General features: G+C 53.5%; 1 protein-coding gene across 5 annotated transcripts in view; it reads left to right on the top strand.

The window, feature by feature from the left end:
* The window catches only part of SZT2 (SZT2 subunit of KICSTOR complex), a 61,199-nt gene that overhangs the window by 32,698 nt on the left and 11,613 nt on the right, over positions 1-16,888 (top strand). For 4 of the 5 annotated variants that reach the window (XM_023221356.2, XM_023221357.1, XM_023221358.2 and 1 more), the window contains 36 exons: positions 82-196; positions 412-629; positions 1,642-1,857; positions 2,206-2,284; positions 2,533-2,627; positions 2,894-3,062; positions 3,255-3,369; positions 3,458-3,571; positions 3,789-3,959; positions 4,136-4,230; positions 4,477-4,600; positions 4,703-4,867; positions 4,952-5,156; positions 5,422-5,537; positions 5,659-5,905; positions 7,128-7,269; positions 7,435-7,527; positions 7,673-7,751; positions 7,855-8,148; positions 8,312-8,453; positions 8,626-8,733; positions 8,821-8,884; positions 9,075-9,260; positions 9,631-9,798; positions 9,876-9,963; positions 10,089-10,160; positions 10,349-10,550; positions 11,746-11,845; positions 12,558-12,687; positions 14,514-14,666; positions 14,749-14,851; positions 14,938-15,043; positions 15,134-15,245; positions 16,042-16,160; positions 16,272-16,436; positions 16,738-16,822. In XM_023221356.2, the coding sequence (XP_023077124.1) occupies positions 82-196; positions 412-629; positions 1,642-1,857; positions 2,206-2,284; positions 2,533-2,627; positions 2,894-3,062; positions 3,255-3,369; positions 3,458-3,571; positions 3,789-3,959; positions 4,136-4,230; positions 4,477-4,600; positions 4,703-4,867; positions 4,952-5,156; positions 5,422-5,537; positions 5,659-5,905; positions 7,128-7,269; positions 7,435-7,527; positions 7,673-7,751; positions 7,855-8,148; positions 8,312-8,453; positions 8,626-8,733; positions 8,821-8,884; positions 9,075-9,260; positions 9,631-9,798; positions 9,876-9,963; positions 10,089-10,160; positions 10,349-10,550; positions 11,746-11,845; positions 12,558-12,687; positions 14,514-14,666; positions 14,749-14,851; positions 14,938-15,043; positions 15,134-15,245; positions 16,042-16,160; positions 16,272-16,436; positions 16,738-16,822 (4,955 nt within the window). The remainder of the gene's footprint in view (positions 1-81; positions 197-411; positions 630-1,641; positions 1,858-2,205; positions 2,285-2,532; positions 2,628-2,893; positions 3,063-3,254; positions 3,370-3,457; positions 3,572-3,788; positions 3,960-4,135; positions 4,231-4,476; positions 4,601-4,702; positions 4,868-4,951; positions 5,157-5,421; positions 5,538-5,658; positions 5,906-7,127; positions 7,270-7,434; positions 7,528-7,672; positions 7,752-7,854; positions 8,149-8,311; positions 8,454-8,625; positions 8,734-8,820; positions 8,885-9,074; positions 9,261-9,630; positions 9,799-9,875; positions 9,964-10,088; positions 10,161-10,348; positions 10,551-11,745; positions 11,846-12,557; positions 12,688-14,513; positions 14,667-14,748; positions 14,852-14,937; positions 15,044-15,133; positions 15,246-16,041; positions 16,161-16,271; positions 16,437-16,737; positions 16,823-16,888) is intronic. The other variant, XM_023221359.1, reaches the window with a different exon arrangement.

The following is a 16,888-nucleotide window of genomic DNA, read 5'->3' as shown; positions in this document are numbered from 1 at the left end:
CTCCCTCTAACCTCTAACCCCAGACCTCACTCCTACATCCTGCCAACCTCGGACTGCTCACTGACTCCCATTTCTCCCCAGTGCCCCAGACCAGCCCCCCTCCTCCTTCTACATGGTCCGTATCATTTCCAAGGCCCCATGCATGGTTCTTCGCCTGGGTTTTCCCATTGGCACACCAGCACCGGCCCGACACAAGGTGAGCTGGGCCCTAACTGACTCTGACCAAGGAGCCCTGGGGTGTAGACTAGCTCCCTCTCCCCAAACCCCACAGGGCCAGGTCTAATAGAGGGAGGAGTCCCCAGACCAAGGAAGACCTTGAGAAGAAGGCTGTGTCTCACCTTGTCTGTGGGCCCCATCTCCCAGACCTGTAGGAGATGGGAGTAGGAGGATCTGACCACATTCTCCCCTCAGATTGTGTCAGGCTTGAGGGAAGAGATCCTGCAGCTGCGTTTCCCTCACCGGGTACAAAGCAAGGAGCCAACGCCCAAGGTGAAACGAAAAGGGCTAGGGGGCGCTGGCGGGGGCAGCTCTCCCTCCAAGTCATCCCCCGTGCTGGGGCCACAGCAGGCCCTGTCTGACCGGCCCTGCCTTGTGGTCCTGCATAAGCCACTGGACAAACTGCTCATCAGGTTGGTACAGAGGTGTGGAAGGGCGTGGCTTAGTGGGGTATGAGTGGTACAGAGGTGTGGAATGGTCTGGCTTAGCAGGGTATGAGTGCTACCACACAAAGGAAGGGTGTGGCTTAGCGGGGTGTGAGTGGTACAGAAGTGTGGAGGGCGTGGCTTAGGGTATGAGTGGTACAGAGGTGTGGAAGGGCGTGGCTTAGCGAGGTATGAGTAGGTCAGGTGTGGAAGGGCATGGCTTAGCGGGGTACAAGTGGTAGAGGTGTGGAGGGCGTGGCTTAGCAGGATGTGAGTGGTACAGAGGTGTGGAGGGTGTGGCTTGGCGGGGTATGAGTGGTATAGAGGTGTGGAAGGGCGTGGCTTAGCAGGGAACAAGTGGTAGAGGTATAGAGGGCGTGGCTTAGCCTGGTATGAGTCAGAGGTGTGGAGGGTGTGGCTTAGCACGGTATGTGTGGTACAGGTGTGGAAGGGCGTGGCTTAGCAGGGTATGAGTAGGTCAGAGATGTGGAAGGGTGTGGCTTAGCAGGATATGAGTGGTATAGAGGTGTGGAGGGTGTGGCTTAGTGGGGTATGAGTGGTACAGGTGTGGAAGGGTGTGGCTTAGCAGGGTATGAATGGTACAGAGGTGTGGAGGGCGTGGCTTAGTGTGGTGTGAGTAGGTCAGAGGTGTGGAGGGTGTGGCTTAGCAGGGTATGAGTGGTACAGAGGTGTGGAAGGGCGTGGCTTAGCAGGGTATAGTGGTAGAAGTGTGGAATGGCGTAGCTTAGCAAGGTATAAGTAGGTCAGAGGTGTGGAAGGGCGTGGCTTAGTGGGGTATGAGTTGGTCAGAGGTGTGGAAGGCTGTGGCTTAGCTGGGTACAAGTAGGTCAGAGGTGTGGAGGGGCGTGGCTTAGCGGGATACAAGTGGTAGAGGTGTGGAGGGCGTGGCCTAGCGTGGTATGAGCAGTACAGAGGTGTGGAAGGGCGTGGCTTAGCCGGGGATGAGTAGAGATCGCTGGGGAGTTGTCCCATTTCCTAGGTATGAGAAGCTACCCTTGGACTACCGGGCACCCTTCTTGCTGACACTGGAGCCACCAGGTCCACTGCCTTTGGTGTCAGGCCGCTCAGCCTCTTCTAGCCTGGCATCACTCTCCCGCTACCTCTACCATCAGCGCTGGCTTTGGAGTGTCCCGTCAGGACTGGCCCCTGCGCTGCCTCTCAGTGCCATTGCCCAGCTCCTCTCCATCCTCACTGAGTACGTCATCCAAGTCTGCCAGGCCACTCAGGGCAAGGAGAGAGCAAGTGTAGACTGGGACACTAGCAGAAAACCTGTAGCACACACTTCCCCTCTAATTCCAAGTCTCAAGTATAGAGCAGCATCTGCTACTGCCCTCCCTGTCTCCTCCCATCACTCGATTTGTTTTGGCCTCTCTCATCCTCATTGGACTTGTTATACCCTGAGGGACCGCCAGTTTGAGCAGGGCCACCAGCAGACTTGGCTCCTTGAGAACTGTTGGGAGGTGGGTGTGTGTGGGGAAAGCTTGTAGTCTCAGTGTCTCTTCTTCCCTTACCTGGCCTTGCCTCGGCCTTTATGGGGCTTCAGAGTCCGACTTTCTGAAGGATTCCACTTTGCCTGCAGTGGAGAAGGAATCATCAACATGGTTCTGGAACTTCCAATTCAGGTATGTGCCATCCCTCATGACTCCTTCCTGCCAAGGTCTGTCATAATCTCAGGGACACTGGCCTCTGAGCTGGGTTGGGACTGCTGGAAACTCTGCCTCACAGGGACAGTGTGGCCAGAGGGTGCAAGGTTTGAGGCTGCAGTCAGGACAATGTGGTGAGGGAACTGAAATTCTGAGGGCCAGAGCTAAGCCAGGCCAGATCTCTGCCTCGGCTGGGATTTGCTCAAGATCTCCCATTTTGCCCACAGAATGAACCACCAGGGCAGGCTGCAGCTGAAGAGAAGCATACCTGTGTTGTCCAGTATATCCTCTTCCCCCCACACTCTACCTCCACCAAAGACAGGTGAGACAGGCCCTCTGTGAGGGCCGCCTCCGCAGAGTCACCCTTTTCCCCACCATCCCCTAGAGGTCTGGCTCCCATATCCTGAAATGATCTTGATCCCAAAGTCAGGGAGTGGGTGCGGTGTTTAGATGCTTCATCAGGCAGCTGCTGGTCTGGGAAGGCCTTGTGTGACTCATGGCTGCCCTCTGTGCCTGCCTCCTTCCCTCCATGAGGTTCATTCCCTGCCGTGAGGCTGTGCATTGGACTCAGAGCCCTTCCTCCTTTAGCTTCTCAACAGATGATGACAATGATGTGGAAGTGGAGGCCCTGGAGGGAGACTCAGAGCTCAATCTGGTCACCGAGGTGTGGGTTGAGCCACAGTGTGGACGAGTGGGACCTGGCCCTGGAAGCTGGAAGCACCTCCAGGACCTGACATATTCTGAGATCCCGCAAGCTGTGAGTGTCCTCAGAACAGTACCCCAACCTCTCTCACTGGATTGGGGTGCCATCTCCTTTGGAGTACTGCAGTCTGTGGGCTTCCTGGTGCCTCTGAATGGCTGGGACTGTTGAAGCTTCTTGAAGAGCTGGAACCCAGGGTATCCTGGGCTAAGAGGGGTTGACTCCTGACCTGTGATGTTCTTCCTGTAGCTCCATCCACGGGATGCTGCCTGCATAGGCTCCATGCTGAGCTTTGAATACCTGATACAGCTGTGCCAAAGCAAGGAGTGGGGTCCTGTGCCCCCAGAGCCGAGGGTCTCTGATGGTGAGTGGGGCAGGTGGCCCACTGGTGGAGCAGGGGAGTGGGTAGAATAATCAGTGTCTCACTGTGTCCTGTCTTTCCTCCCTTGTAGGATTGGATCAGGGAGGAGACACCTGTGTCCATGAGATCCCTTTCCATTTTGACCTAATGGGATTGCTGCCACAGTGCCAGCAGCTCCAGATGTTCTTCCTCTTGCTTGCCAGAGGTGGGTGAACCTGGTACCCTTTTACCCCACACCTAAAGGGCCAGCAAGCCTGGAAGTATTAGAAAATAACAAACAGATGGGTCAGCAAGTGAGCAGATGAGCGGCGGGGGCAGGAGGAGCCCATGAGGCTGAAGGAGGGGCCTTGCTGGTCAGGGCTGAGCCGGGGGCACCGGGCAGCAGGAGGCTCTTGGTGCTGAGCAGAGTGTGTGTCGGGCAGAGCCAGAGGGTGTCCCTTTCGCCGAGGGGTCCTGTCCCGCCAACGACATGGTGCTGTGCCTGCTGCACAGCTGCCTAGGGCAGGAGCTGAGTGACCGGGAGATCCCACTGACACCCGTTGACCAGGCTGCCTTCTTGAGTGAGGTGCTGCGGCGGACCTGCCATGTTCCAGGTGAGTTACCCACATCCTCCTGACACCAGACCCTGGCCCAGCCCTTTTCCCCCACCCTCACAGGGTGGTTTCTGTCTTTGAGTTTTGGCCTTCCCCTTCCTCCCCCTTTCTTCAACCCAGAGTCCCACCTCTCTGCTGGCTCTGCCCTCTTTCACTCATCTCTACCCCGATTGTAGGTGCCGAGGGGCCACTACTGGGAGTTCATGGGATCCTGAAGGAGCAAGCATTCGGCAGCACCCAGGCCACAGGAGACTCCGCTGTTACTTCCCTGGTCAGCACCGATTCTTCTCCATGAGCCCTTGTCACACTGACCTCCTTCTAGCACCACATCTTCAGGCCCCAACCTTCTACCGCCAGTGAGACTAAATGGCATCTGCCAATGACAGAATGCCGTCATTTTCCATTGTCCTGGATCTTTCAAGCTGTACCTAAGATGAGTCAGCTCTAGGGTGGAGGAGTGAAACAGGGGCTGGACATTCGCTTATAGATTGCTCTAATTTCTATTTTTCTCTTACAGAGAATAGGTCTTCCTGAAACTCTCAAGTCTCTCATCTCTGCCCAGCCCCCTCAGTGGCGCTGCTATGCAAGGCTTGTGAACCCCCAGCATGTGTTTCTGACTTTTCTCCCAGCTACCTTCTCAGGTGCCAGCCACTGACCTCCTCACGAACCCCCTCAGATACAAACCCCTGAGCTCCCACACCAGCCCACTAGGCAGCTCTGATTTATTGTCTCATCTTCTTCAGATGTCCAGCGTCTGGCTGCCTGTGGCCTGGAGGGACCCCCTCAAGAGGAGACAAAGCCTAAGTTTGGGGATTGGAGTGGGGCTCCCAGTCTGAAAGATCTAGAAGGAACCGGGGTCAAAGCTACAAAGTCCCAAGTGCCTGTCCTCAGTGTAACCCTGGCTGATGGTAAGGCTGCCGACTCAAGGTGGGCAGGAGTGGGAGTGGGAAAGAGACAGGGCTGGAAGACCACATGACACCTTTTCTTCACAGACAATGCCCAGAATCAAGGAGAGCTAAGCCCACCCTTCCATCGAGACTTACAGGCTTACGCTGGGCGTCAGGCTTCCCAGACTGAGAGTACAGATGGGCCCCGGACCCGGTGTCCTGTCTACATCTACAGCTGTTCACTGGAAGCGCTGAGGGAACAAATGGTTGGCATGCAGCCCCCTCAGGCGCCCCGAGACCTCATCTTCCGGTGAGTGCCTTCAGTGTTGACCTATGTCCTCGCCGGGCCATGGCTCCCAGCCAAGAAGTAAGTACACACTAATGGGCATGGGCAGGTAAGTTGCCACATCCTGCTGGCTCCTTGCTTGATTTCCCTCAGCAAACCCTTGAACTTGTTAGGCCATGAATACACTTGATATGTGTCTGTGGATGATCCATTGGAGTGTAGATGGCTAATGAATCTGAGGTATCACTTAAAGGAGTTAGTCAAGCTCCATTTTCCCTCCCCTTCCTAGGACTCAGTTCCTTGACCACCCCTCCCCATCCTCAGCCTGGATGGAGCCCCGGTACAAGGAGGCAGCTAACCATTGTGCCCTACTGCAGGAGCATGCACAGCGGTGCTATGTCCGTGGTGAGCAGGAGGGTGGTGGGAGGGCGGAGTGGGGCCCTGGGGGAGATACAGGGATTACAGGATGGGGACTGGAGAGGCCATTCCAGAGCTTGAGCCTCATGGCCCCTTCCACTTCCATCAGGGCTATACCGCAGCTTGCAGCAAGCACAGAGTGTGACCTCCCAGGATTTGCTGACAGCGGTCGATGCCTGTGAGGAGCTACTACAAGAAGTAGACATCACTCCATTTCTGCTTGCACTGTGTGGCCACACTTGGGGTTTGCCTCATGCACCCCCAAGCCCTGGGCCTCTCAGCCCCGGGCCCTTCAGCAGCAGCATGGAGGAGGGTGCTGAGCCTCGGGAACGAGCTATCCTAGCTTCTGAATCCAGGTTAGGATTGTACTTGAATGATGGATAAGGAGGTACACAGACCAAGTTCCTATAAACAAGGACCTTCCAGTCCAGGGGAATGACTGTCCAAGGTAGTATCTAAGCACCTGAGAAGCAGTAGTGCTTTGTCACCAGCTCGCTGACTGCCATGCAGCCTTCCTCCCGCATTTGGCACAGGCAGCAGTCTCCCTCCCAGGCTCTCCCCATCTCCCCTGCTTTGATGTTGAGTGATGAGCTGAGTCAGGGATAGGGAGTCCCCTGGTGCTAACTGTGAAAGTAGAGACTTGTTCTGAGGACATCCACACAATAGTAGGAATCTCCCCAACCAATCTGTGAATTTCATGGAGGCCAAAACTGTATTTTGCTCACTGCTAAGTCCCCAGCTCACCTTAGGGGCTCAACAGGTCGCTGTTGAAGGGAGGAAGAGGAGGAGAGAAGGAGAAAGGCAAGCAGGCAGACAGCTATGGGTCTAGCATCTGCAGTGTGTTAGCATTGGGGAAACAGAAGAACCAGAAGGACGGATATGCTGATGACTCCTAGATTGGAACTCCAGTCCAGTTCTCTCTTTGGAGCTCTAGATACCCACTTTTCATGCACCGCAAATGAATGCATTTTCTTCCCACTAACCCTTGATTATCCACCTTTCTTCTTCATTCATGGTGAAAGATATCACCCTCAACCTAGTGATCCAAGTCAGAAAACTGGGAGTTATCGCTACTCTGTTTCATAGAAATCCCCATCCATTAAGAAATGTGAAAATTAAGGCCAGGTGCAGTGACTCACTCCTGTAATCCCAACACTTCGGGAGGCTGAGGCGGGAGGATCACTTGAGCCCAGGAGTTCAAGACCAGCCTGAGCAACCAAGGGAGACCTTGTTTCTACAAAATAATTAAAAATTAGCTGGGCGTGGTGGCACATGCCTGTGGTCCCAGTTACTCAGAAGGCAAGCAGTGATGGCACCACTGCACTCCTACCTCAGCAACAGAGTAAAAGCTGTCTCAAAAAAAACAAAAAAAAGGAAAGAAAAAAGAAAAAGCAATATGGAGGTTAGAGCCAAAATGTGTATGTTGGTTCTCCTTGCCTCTTTCACCACCCATGCCATTATGCTAAGCACTCTTCCTATGGACAAAAAGGCTTCCTGTGCTGCTCCCTAGTTGGGAGGCGGGCTTCTTCAGAACTTGGTGGTTCTTAACACTTCAACATCCTTACCCCAACCATTCAGCATAGAGACCGAGGACCTAAGCGAGCCTGAGTGTCAGAGCACCCGTGTCCCTGGCAATCCAGACCCTGGGCCAGAGATCTCTCTGACAGATGTCTGCCAGCTCCAAGGAGAGGCCCATGGTGCCCTTCATAGCGTCATCCAGGTGGGAAGCTTGGGCGAGGGTACAAGAGGTGTAGAGTCCTGCCTGTGCAGAGGGACAGGATTCTCTCCTGGGTTGGTGGTATGCATGTGTCCTGCCCTAGGGTAGGGAGTAGTGTCTTGTTGAGGGGTGGCTGACATTCTAACCTCCTCCTAAACCCCATAACAGGAGAAGTTCCTAGAGATAAGTCATCTCCACTTCCGCACAGTGCCTTCCAATCCCCACTACTTCTTCTATTGCCCTCCATCCAGCAGGCGAGAAGTGAGTGGCTCTCTTCCTTACCTCTCTTGTGCTCTCAACCCACAGCCCCAGAGGCCCACCCAGACCCTCTTGAGTCTTGGTTCCCTGAGACCTGGATGTTGCTCTTGTCTTGCCTTAGATCAAACTGTCTCTTTCTTTTGCCTAGGATGAGGGGCCTCGGGACACAGCAGACAGAAAAATCAGTGACCTGGAGTTTTCAGAGGCTGAGCTTATGGGAGAAGAAGGTGTGTGGGCAAATGAGTCAAGGTGGGGAAGGCTGCTTCACACCGAGATTCAGGGGCCTCCACTGCCAGCCTCTCCCATTGACCACGTGACATGCACTACTAGGAGACACATCTGCCTGCTGTGTGGTCACTGAGAGTGACCCAGAGCTAGAGGTAGAATACCGGGAGAGCCGTGAATCAGACCTGGGGCCTGCTGGGCTGGACTCTGCTTCGCTGTCAGATGTAGACACTGTGAATCCTGATGAAGACTCCTTCAGTATCTTGGGGGATGACTCACCCACTGGGCCTGAGAGCTTCCTGCACGACCTGCCCCCACTCTTCCTGCACCTCACGTGCTCCGTGCGGCTACGTGGGCAGCACAGCTCAGTACCTGTGTGCAGCCTGCCTACCTGCCTGGGTGAGTTTGAGGCAGCCCAGGGGAAAGCCAAAGGTCCTGAAACAGCCTGCCTGTGTGGGAGTGGAGGGGAGCCTAGGGGTTATGTTTTTTAACACTTAGAACTTGGAATCTGTGCTTATCTTAGAGCAGCCCTCAGCAACTGCTAACTTTCCTCCTCTCCCAGGCCAGGTGCTTTCCAGTCTGGAGGGCCCCCCAATTGGAGGCCGAGTTCCCTTGAGGGACCTCAGTGTGACTCTGGATGTCTTCGTGCTGACCTTGCCCCTGGAAGTGGAGCTCCCCACGGCCTCAGACCCTCAGCACCACCGGTGTGGCAGCAAATTTGGTGGGAGGTTTTGGAAGAGGGGTAGGGGGACCACTGAGGGAATCGAGAGCACTTGGGGACTAAGGAGACCTTGAGGAGTCCAAGAAAGGAGTGAGGAGGAGGCCCTGATAGCATAGTAGCTCGTGACCTTTGACTTTTGTTCCCACCCTGTTCAGGTCAACATCTGAAAGCAGTGCTTCATTCCCACGATCCCCAGGGCAGCCGTCATCTTTAAGGTCAGATGATGGCCTAGGGCCCCCAGTGCCACCCCCAGAGGAAGAGAGGTACTTCCTTATCTCCCTCTCAGAGTCCATTACTCCTTTTCAATTTCATTTTCTGGAAACTAGTATCTTAACCTTTCTTCCAATTAGGCACCCAGGACTATCCAATTTGGCCACGCCCCACAGACTGGCTATTGAGACCACCATGAATGAGGTGAGCCCCTCACCCCCAACACTGCAACTGATTCCCTTTCCATCAGGTGAGTAAGATAAGGTACCCCCTTTGTTCTGGGATAGAAGTGAGACATCTCTCAGTCTGTGAGGCAAAGTATCTTCTAGTCTGGGTTGAGGGGATGCTCAAGGAAGCAAGGGAGGTGCCGTTGTCACTTGCTGTCTAACCGTAGATCCGCTGGTTGTTGGAAGATGAGATGGTGGGAGCACTCCGAAGAGGGGGCATCCCCCAGAGCCCTGCCCTGCACCGCGCAGCTGCCCATATCCATAGCTCTCCTGGGCGCTCCACCTGCCTTCGCCAAACTCTGCCACTGAGTTTTGTATTTGGGCCAGAGCGTTCCCTCACACAATTCAAGGAGGTAAGTTGCCCTCAGAACACTGCAGGGTCACCTTGGGGCCCGTCCTTCCCTGGGTCCCAGGCACAGGACTGGAAGGCCCTCTGTTAGTTCGAGCTCATAGAGTTACCCCTCCCGTCTCCCTGCGGACCACATCGTCTGCCCTCGCCCCTGTGCTTGGCAGCCCAGCTCAGTGGAAAGACACCCAGCTCCCAACCTGGTCACTGCTCCTGTTGAACCTTAGGCAAGTCACTGAACCTTTTCTTACCTTAGCAGTGGGGATGCCAGCGTCTGCTTTACCAGGTAGTTAGGAGCGTCTCATGAGGAAGTGTAGCTCACCATGTGTAGGGAGGGCTGCCCTGCCTAAACTGTGATCTTGGCTCCTGCTCTCTAGGAGTTTCGTCGCCTCCATCTCCCTGGCCATGTTCTTCTTGAAGACCCTGACAGTGGCTTCTTCTTTGTGGCAGCTGGCCAACAGCCAGGTGGGTCCCATGGGGAGCCTTCTTCAGCAGCCTGGGCTTGGCACAGTCACGAGGACAGGGCTGAAGGCATCGAAGGGGAGGTGAGTCTCACCTGGGAATGGAGGGGGGTGGTGGGTGTGTGGGGCCTATACCTCAGTCCTGACTTCCTATTTCTCAGACCCTGACAACCAGCCCCCAAGCACCTGGGTCCCCAGAGGATTCTGAGGGTGTCCCCCCCATCAGCCTGCCCAGCGTGCCACAGGGAGGTAAGAGAGGACTTGGGCCGCAAAGTCTGGGGGCCAGGACCAGATCCCTGACCATGCTTCCATTTTTGGAGGGAGGCCCTAGACAGGATTGAGAGAGGCTCCAGGCATGTTCCTTCTCTATCCAGGGAGTCAGCCTGGGCCCAGCCGGGGACTAAGTCTCATGTCCAGTCAGGGCAGTGTGGACTCAGACCACTTAGGTAAGCTGGGGGGAGGGGTGAAGGACTCTAAGCTGATGGGAGGTGGGCTTAGGGCTGCACTGGGAAAGGTCTGGGCAGGAGGCATCAGAAGGGACTAATCTGAAGTGCATCAAGCTGGATGCACCTGGAGGATCAGGTGAGTCAGGCCCAGCTTCGGATGGTATTGACCTTCAGTGCATCTGACACAGGTTATGATGGTGGCAGCAGTGGCTCAGACAGTGAGGGTCCCAATGACACCCTTGGTGAGAAGGCCCCCTTCACATTGCGGACTCCACCTGGGCCAGCACCTCCACAGCCTTCACTCTCAGGCCTCCCTGGGCCCTGCCTGCCTGACTTCTGGCTCATTGTCCGGGTCCTGCAGGACCGTGTAGAAGTGTATGCACATGCACGGTAAGTAGAAGCCACGGCCTGCACCCTCACGCTCCCATTAACCTCTTCTCTCTGCTCCCACAGTACCTCTCTCCAGTGTTAGAAGTAAGACTTGGGACTGAGAGCTTGGGTAGAGATCCAACTTGTATTCTTAGGTTGGTGGCTCCTAATCACTTTCCACATCTTACAGCTAAGATCACATTCAACTGTCTTATAGGAGTCAAAAAGCTGAAGGATTTTGGCTTCTAGCTGAGCATTAACAACATCTAAGGTTCACAGCAGCTTCAGAAGTTCATGTATAAAAATAAGGCATAATAAGGCTGGGTGTGGTAGCTCATGCCTGTAATCCCAGCACTTTGGGAGGCCAAGGCAGGCGGATCACTTGAGGTCAGGAGTTCAAGACCAGCCTGGCCAACATGGTGAAACCCTGTCTCCATTAAAAATACAAAAATTAGTTGGGCGTGGTGGCAGGCGCCTGTAGTCCCAGCTAATTGGGAGCCTGAGGCGGAAGAATCTTGAACCTGGGAGGTGGAGGTTGCAGTGAATGAGATTGTGCCACTCTACTCCAGCCAGGGCAACAGAGCAAGACACTGTCTCAAAAAAAATAATAATAATAAGGCATAATAGCTAATATTTATCAGGTGCATACTGTGTGGTAGGCACTGTTCTGGTGCTTACATGAATCCACTCATTTATCTACATAACAACCCTATGGCGTATTAATATCCTTATCATTTGGGTGAAGAAACTGAAGCACAGGTCAGTTAAATACTTGCCCAAGGCCATAGTAAGTGACAAAGCCAGGATTCCTGCATAGGCATCGGTTTACTACTGCTGTCATCTCAGAGGTGGGTGGGATGTGCAGGGTAAGGTGGGGTTGAGAAGAAAGGAAAACCACCATTCTGACGAAGACTTGAGAAGAAAGAAGAGGTGCATAGCATAAAGGAGCCTCAGTGTGGTGCCCGTATGGGAGCTGGTGAAGCAAGTGTGGAGCCTCGGCATCCAGAACTGCTCTTGAGAATTCCGTCTCTTCCATTTCCCACCAAGTTTACCTCTGTCCAAGCCTGCTCCCTTTTCATGGTTTCCCTTGGCCCCACCTCCATGACTTTCCCTCCCCTTCGTGATACATATAACTGCAGTTATGTCATATATACATATCATGCCATTACATATAACTCCTCACTGCAGTTCTGGTCAGATTATCCTTCCTTCCCAGGAGCCTGATTCGGGAGGATGGGGGGACAGGCACTGAGTGTCGCCACCTGCAGCAGCTCCTGGTGAGGCGAGTTGGGGAAATCTGCAGGGAGGTCAACCAGGTAAGGGGCAGGACTCTCCAGGCCCTGAGACAGAAGAGATGAGAACCAAATTTCTAAGAACTTGATTTTCAGGGGCTATTGGTCCATTTCAGAATCAATAATAATGGAAAGACTTTGACTCCCCCAGTTAGTAGGATGCTGTTTCTCCCCCAGCTCCCTACAACTTTGGGAGTGCTCCACAACCCACCCCCAGTAACAGTGGGTTACTCTCTCAAACCATCCCAGTAACCATGAGATACTCCCTCTCATTGCACTGTGCTGGCATTAGTGATATACTAGTGACCCAGACAGAGGGACGCTGTAACTCTGTGGAGTTTGTGTAGAATGGGGGACAGTTGAACAACTGAATTACACAACTTATTTCAATTACAATTGTGAAGAATCCTAGAAGGAACAGTAGAAGCTGCTATGAAAGCATGTAACAGGAATCTGACCATCTGAAGTATCAGGGGAAGCTTCTTAGAGGAAGTGATTTTTAAGCTGAGACCCGAAGGATGGTGAACAGATTCTGGCGCTAAAGGGGCAAGTGTCCCTGACTGAGAATCACTCTCAGAGGCCTGAGCTCTGACCTCTCAGTGATGACTGATACTCTTGTTGACCTCCAGTCCCCAGTGATAGTGGTCATTCTCTCTGGCATTTGATCACCCCTGACCACCACCACCCATTTAGGAGGAGATATTTCCGTTCCCTGACCTCGTGCTCCTTCTCCCAGCGACTGCTTCTTCAAGACCTTCATGACAGCCACGTGTGTAACTCTCTTCTGGTGGCTGAGAGTGAAGAAGATCTGTGGCGCAGCGAGACTCCCTTCCACTCCCGTCAGCGGGCACCACTGCCCAGTGATGGTGAGATCCCACCCACGAGCCTCCCTCACAAGGCAGTGCTGCTGCCCTTTCTTTTACTGAATACTCTGGTGAAAGCTGAGGGCAGAGTCCTCATTACTTGGTCATCAGTGCCAGGTACTAGAGAGAGAGCAAGAAGGATGGGACAGGAAAGGATCACTGAACTTGGCTGCTGAACGTCATTGGCTGATGAACGTCAGTGATTTTCATGGAAGTACTTTCAGTAGAGAGATGGGAATAGAAAGCAGATGAAATTAAAAGTGAAAGAGGGTGATAGGTGGGGCAGAGAATAACTACTCTTGCAAGTAGCTTGGCAGTGAAGACAGAAAATAGATACGGCAGTAACTAAAGGAAGATGGGGGCAAGGAAGGAGCTTTAAAATAAAGTAGAGACTTGAGCGTGTTTATATTCTATAGGGAAAGAGCCAGTGGAGAGGGAGAGGTTGAAGAATACAGAAGAGGAGAGATGATTGAAGGGGCATCAGGCCATGATCCGTCTTCCTAAGAGCCTGCCTCTGCCTGGCCCTGTCTCGTTACCCAGAATGACCGTCTTTCCCTGGCAGGGAAATAGACAGGAATGAAGAGTTTGGGGGAGTGAGGACAAGCAGGCCAGTTCCCATGTAAGAGAAATCCAGAGGGGAGGAGCCTGAAGGCCAGTAGAATTGGCCTTCTAATTGGCTGTTCCTCCAGACAGGCAGCCACGGGACTGCTTTGGGATTTCCGGTCATGGTAAGGGAACACGATAATCCATTCAAGATAGTAACTGAAGTCTCAACACTTCTCCCTTCTCTTACTCCTGATAACCTCTCACACAAACGGATAGAGGAAAAGCTGAACCATAACATTCCTTTGCAGTTCTTCTCTGATTTAAAAGTAAAATCATTCTCAGCAAGTCTGTAGACAAATGTTTCTGACATCTGCAGGAGAGTGCATCTCTCAGCATATGCTGGGATCTCCTCCTTATCAAAGCAGAGTCCCCATAATTAGTGGACTCCCATGGTTTCGAAGGCATCTTCTGCAAATTGAAGATGCGCTAGGACAGGCGAACACTTTTTACTTCAAAATGACTTCCGGCAGCCTGAGATGTAAGACCAGTCAGAACCCAGACACAGCCCTTCCTCATTTTAGTCTCTCCAGAATTTTTCCCTGAAACCCTTAGCAACCAGCATTCCATTCCAGAGCCTCTGCCTCTACACAGAAACTGCAGCCTCCTGGGTAGCCTGTGTGCTGTTCACACTTGACAGCAGCTTCTCTGAGAGCAAAACTGCCACTTTGATCCACCACAAGGCTCCCTGGAAACCTAAAAAGGGTCAAAGGAGGCATTGTACTGTGGCCATGGGCTCCTGTGTACTGCCACACTATCCTTTGGGTTTGTTGGCGCTTCTGTCCTCTGAAGCCCAGGACACAGTTTATCCCTCCTCTGCAGCTGGTGTGCATAAGCAGCCATACCCTTTTGGTTTTAATGAGGTTACTGTTGGAACTCCCCGGAGGACATAGTGCTACAGTGCTACTGACACATATTATGACAGGGTCAGAATCTCTTGGCATGATCTTGAGGATTTCCTCATGCTTTGTCTGCCTTGTTACCTCTCCTTAGCTCCTTCTCTAAGTCTCCTTGAGATACTTCTAGAAGCCTTTGTGCTATGACCTGTGTTCCTAAGGGCATGTGTCTGCCTGGCCCTGTTGTGTTACCCAAAATGATCATCATTTATCTGCAGTAATCAGGGACAGGTCTGAAGGAGAGGGCAAGTATGCCAGTTCCCAGGTGAGAAGTCTGTGGAGGCAGAGGGTGGCTTGTCCCATTTCTAATCCCTGCTCCCCTTCCCCCAGATTATGCTGCTGATGAGAGCTGTGCGCCCCGAGGGTACCTGGCAGCCACAATGCAGTTTGTCCCTGGCCATTTCTCCTGTGATGTTGTGTGGGGAACTGTGATCCGAGTCCATTCACGCCTCAAAATGGGACCCAGCATGGGGGTCTCTCGGGGTATGTGATTGACGTGACAGGGCAGGTGAGCATTGGAAGGATCCGGAGAAGGCAGTTTCCTGAGCCCATGTTACTTCCCCAGCCATCCAGGCCCTGCGCTCTGTGCTCAATGCCTTCTCTGTGGTGAACCGGAAAAACATGTTTGTTTATCAGGAACGAGCAACGAAGGCTGTGTACTATCTTCGGTACGTGGCTCTTGGAAGATGGGTAGGGCATGAGTTAAGGATGGCATGGGAGGAGGCATGTCCAAAGACATGCTGCTCTCTCCCAGGCTCCTGGAGACATCCTGCAGTGACCGACCATGGAAAGGGGATGCGTTGCCCCCTTCCCTCGCTCTGTCCCGAAGCCAAGAGCCCATCTACTCTGAGGAAGCCTCGGCATGTATCACTCCCACTGCCTGATGCCCCTGTGTGCCCCTTGCATTTTGCTCTCTGGAGCCAGGACCCTGACCACAGTTTTCTCTGTAGGGTCCTCGTTCTCCCTTAGACATGGCCTCCAGCCGCAGTTCAGATGCTGCTCGTCCTGTGGGCCAAGTGGACAGACATATCCAGCTGCTGGTCCATGGTGTTGGGCAGGCAGGTAAGGTCTGAGGAGGGGGTAGGGGAGTGGCCACATGAGGCTCCAGAACCCTCTGGGACTTCTCTTAGAACCTTGCAAGCATTACACTGAAGTTATGTAACAGTTGCAGCCCAAGACCTGGCACATATTAAGTGAGCCATAAATATTAGCTGGAGGCTCCAGACCCTCTGGGACTTCTCTTAGAACCTCGTATTACTCCTCCCTGGGCCCCTCCTCTAGTTCCTGCTGTGCTCAGGGCTTTCCACAAGCAGGAGCTGCATGGGAAGGGACTGGCTTCTGCCATGTTCAGGGATAGGACTGCAGTTGATTGAGGCGCAGCTTGGGGAAGGGGAGCTGGGGTGACTGGAGAACTGGTGGTGCCACCGGCTTGATACCAGACTGGGTTCGGGGTGAAGAGGATGGTTATTTGTGATATATTTTGCCCGAGGTGTTCAGTAGGCAACTGGATTTTCCAGCTAATATCTATAGCTCAGTTAACATGCTGGTCTTGGGCTGAGACTGTTACATAACTTCTAGTGTAATTCTTGCAACAAACTTATGAGGATGATGCTATTATAATTCTTATTTTATGGATGAAGGCACTGAGGTTTTGAGAGTAAAACTCAGAGAGTATCCACAGTCACATAGTGAGTAGCTTGGCAGAATTGGAACCTAGTGCTGGCTACCTCCAGAGCCAGCATTTGTAACACTGCCTCTAGTATACAGGGAATTGTTTGAGTTTGGCATCTTAGGGTTGCTATGGGGGTAGCTGGTTCCTCTACCAGTGTCCCCACCTTCCCACTATGGCTGTGTCAAGGTCCTGAGATCACGGATGAGCTCGTGCGAGTTCTGTGTCGGCGCCTGGATGAGGCCACACTGGACGTCATCACAGTCATGCTTGTTCGGAACTGCAAGCTAACACCAGCTGATGTGGAGGTCAGCTCCCCTCCAGGCACCAGCATCCTTCCCAGACTCAGCCACAGGTGCTGGGACAGTCTAGGCTGGAACTTCTGCATTCAGCTCTGCCCTCTTCTTCCCACTCTGCAGTTCATCCAGCCCCCTGGAAGTCTCCCCTCAGAGGTGCTGCATCTGGCCCTACCCACGTCCTGCAGGCCCTGGCTTCCAGCCCTGGCGTGGTACCTACGGCAGAACTTGCTCATCTTCCTGCACTCTCCCAAGTACACAGATAGCAACAGCCGGAACCACTTCCAAGTGAGATTGCACTCATCTCTCTCCACACTCATGTGCACCCCTGCCGCCTGCCCCACGCACACCCGCCCCACGCACACCCGCCCCACGCACACCCTTACTGACTCTTTCCTACAGATACCACTATATGTACCTTTGTCCATGGACCTGGGTATACCCGTGCCCCCTGGGGACCATTATTACCCACCTGTGTCTTCTCGTGCTCCCATGTCTACCTGCACCATGTTCCCCACTGTGGGCACCCATCCCTGAGGGTTTTGTCCATTTGCTTGGTCTTAGTGCTCTGTGGCTGTTCTTTCCGCAGCATCCACTCCCACCACAGGGTGGCCTCCCTGACTTGGACATCTACTTGTATAACAAGCCTGGTGGACAGGGCACTGGGGGCAAAGGTATGGTGCAGGTCATGGGCCTGTGGCACCACCAGGTGAGGGAAAGCCTTTTGTCATCCTGTTGCT

The sequence above is a fragment of the Piliocolobus tephrosceles genome, chromosome 1 (assembly GCF_002776525.5).
Source record: "Piliocolobus tephrosceles isolate RC106 chromosome 1, ASM277652v3, whole genome shotgun sequence".
Lineage (NCBI taxonomy): Eukaryota > Metazoa > Chordata > Mammalia > Primates > Cercopithecidae > Piliocolobus > Piliocolobus tephrosceles.
The sequence above is the reverse complement of the archived record's forward strand: the minus strand, read 5'-3'. Positions and strand labels throughout refer to the sequence as shown.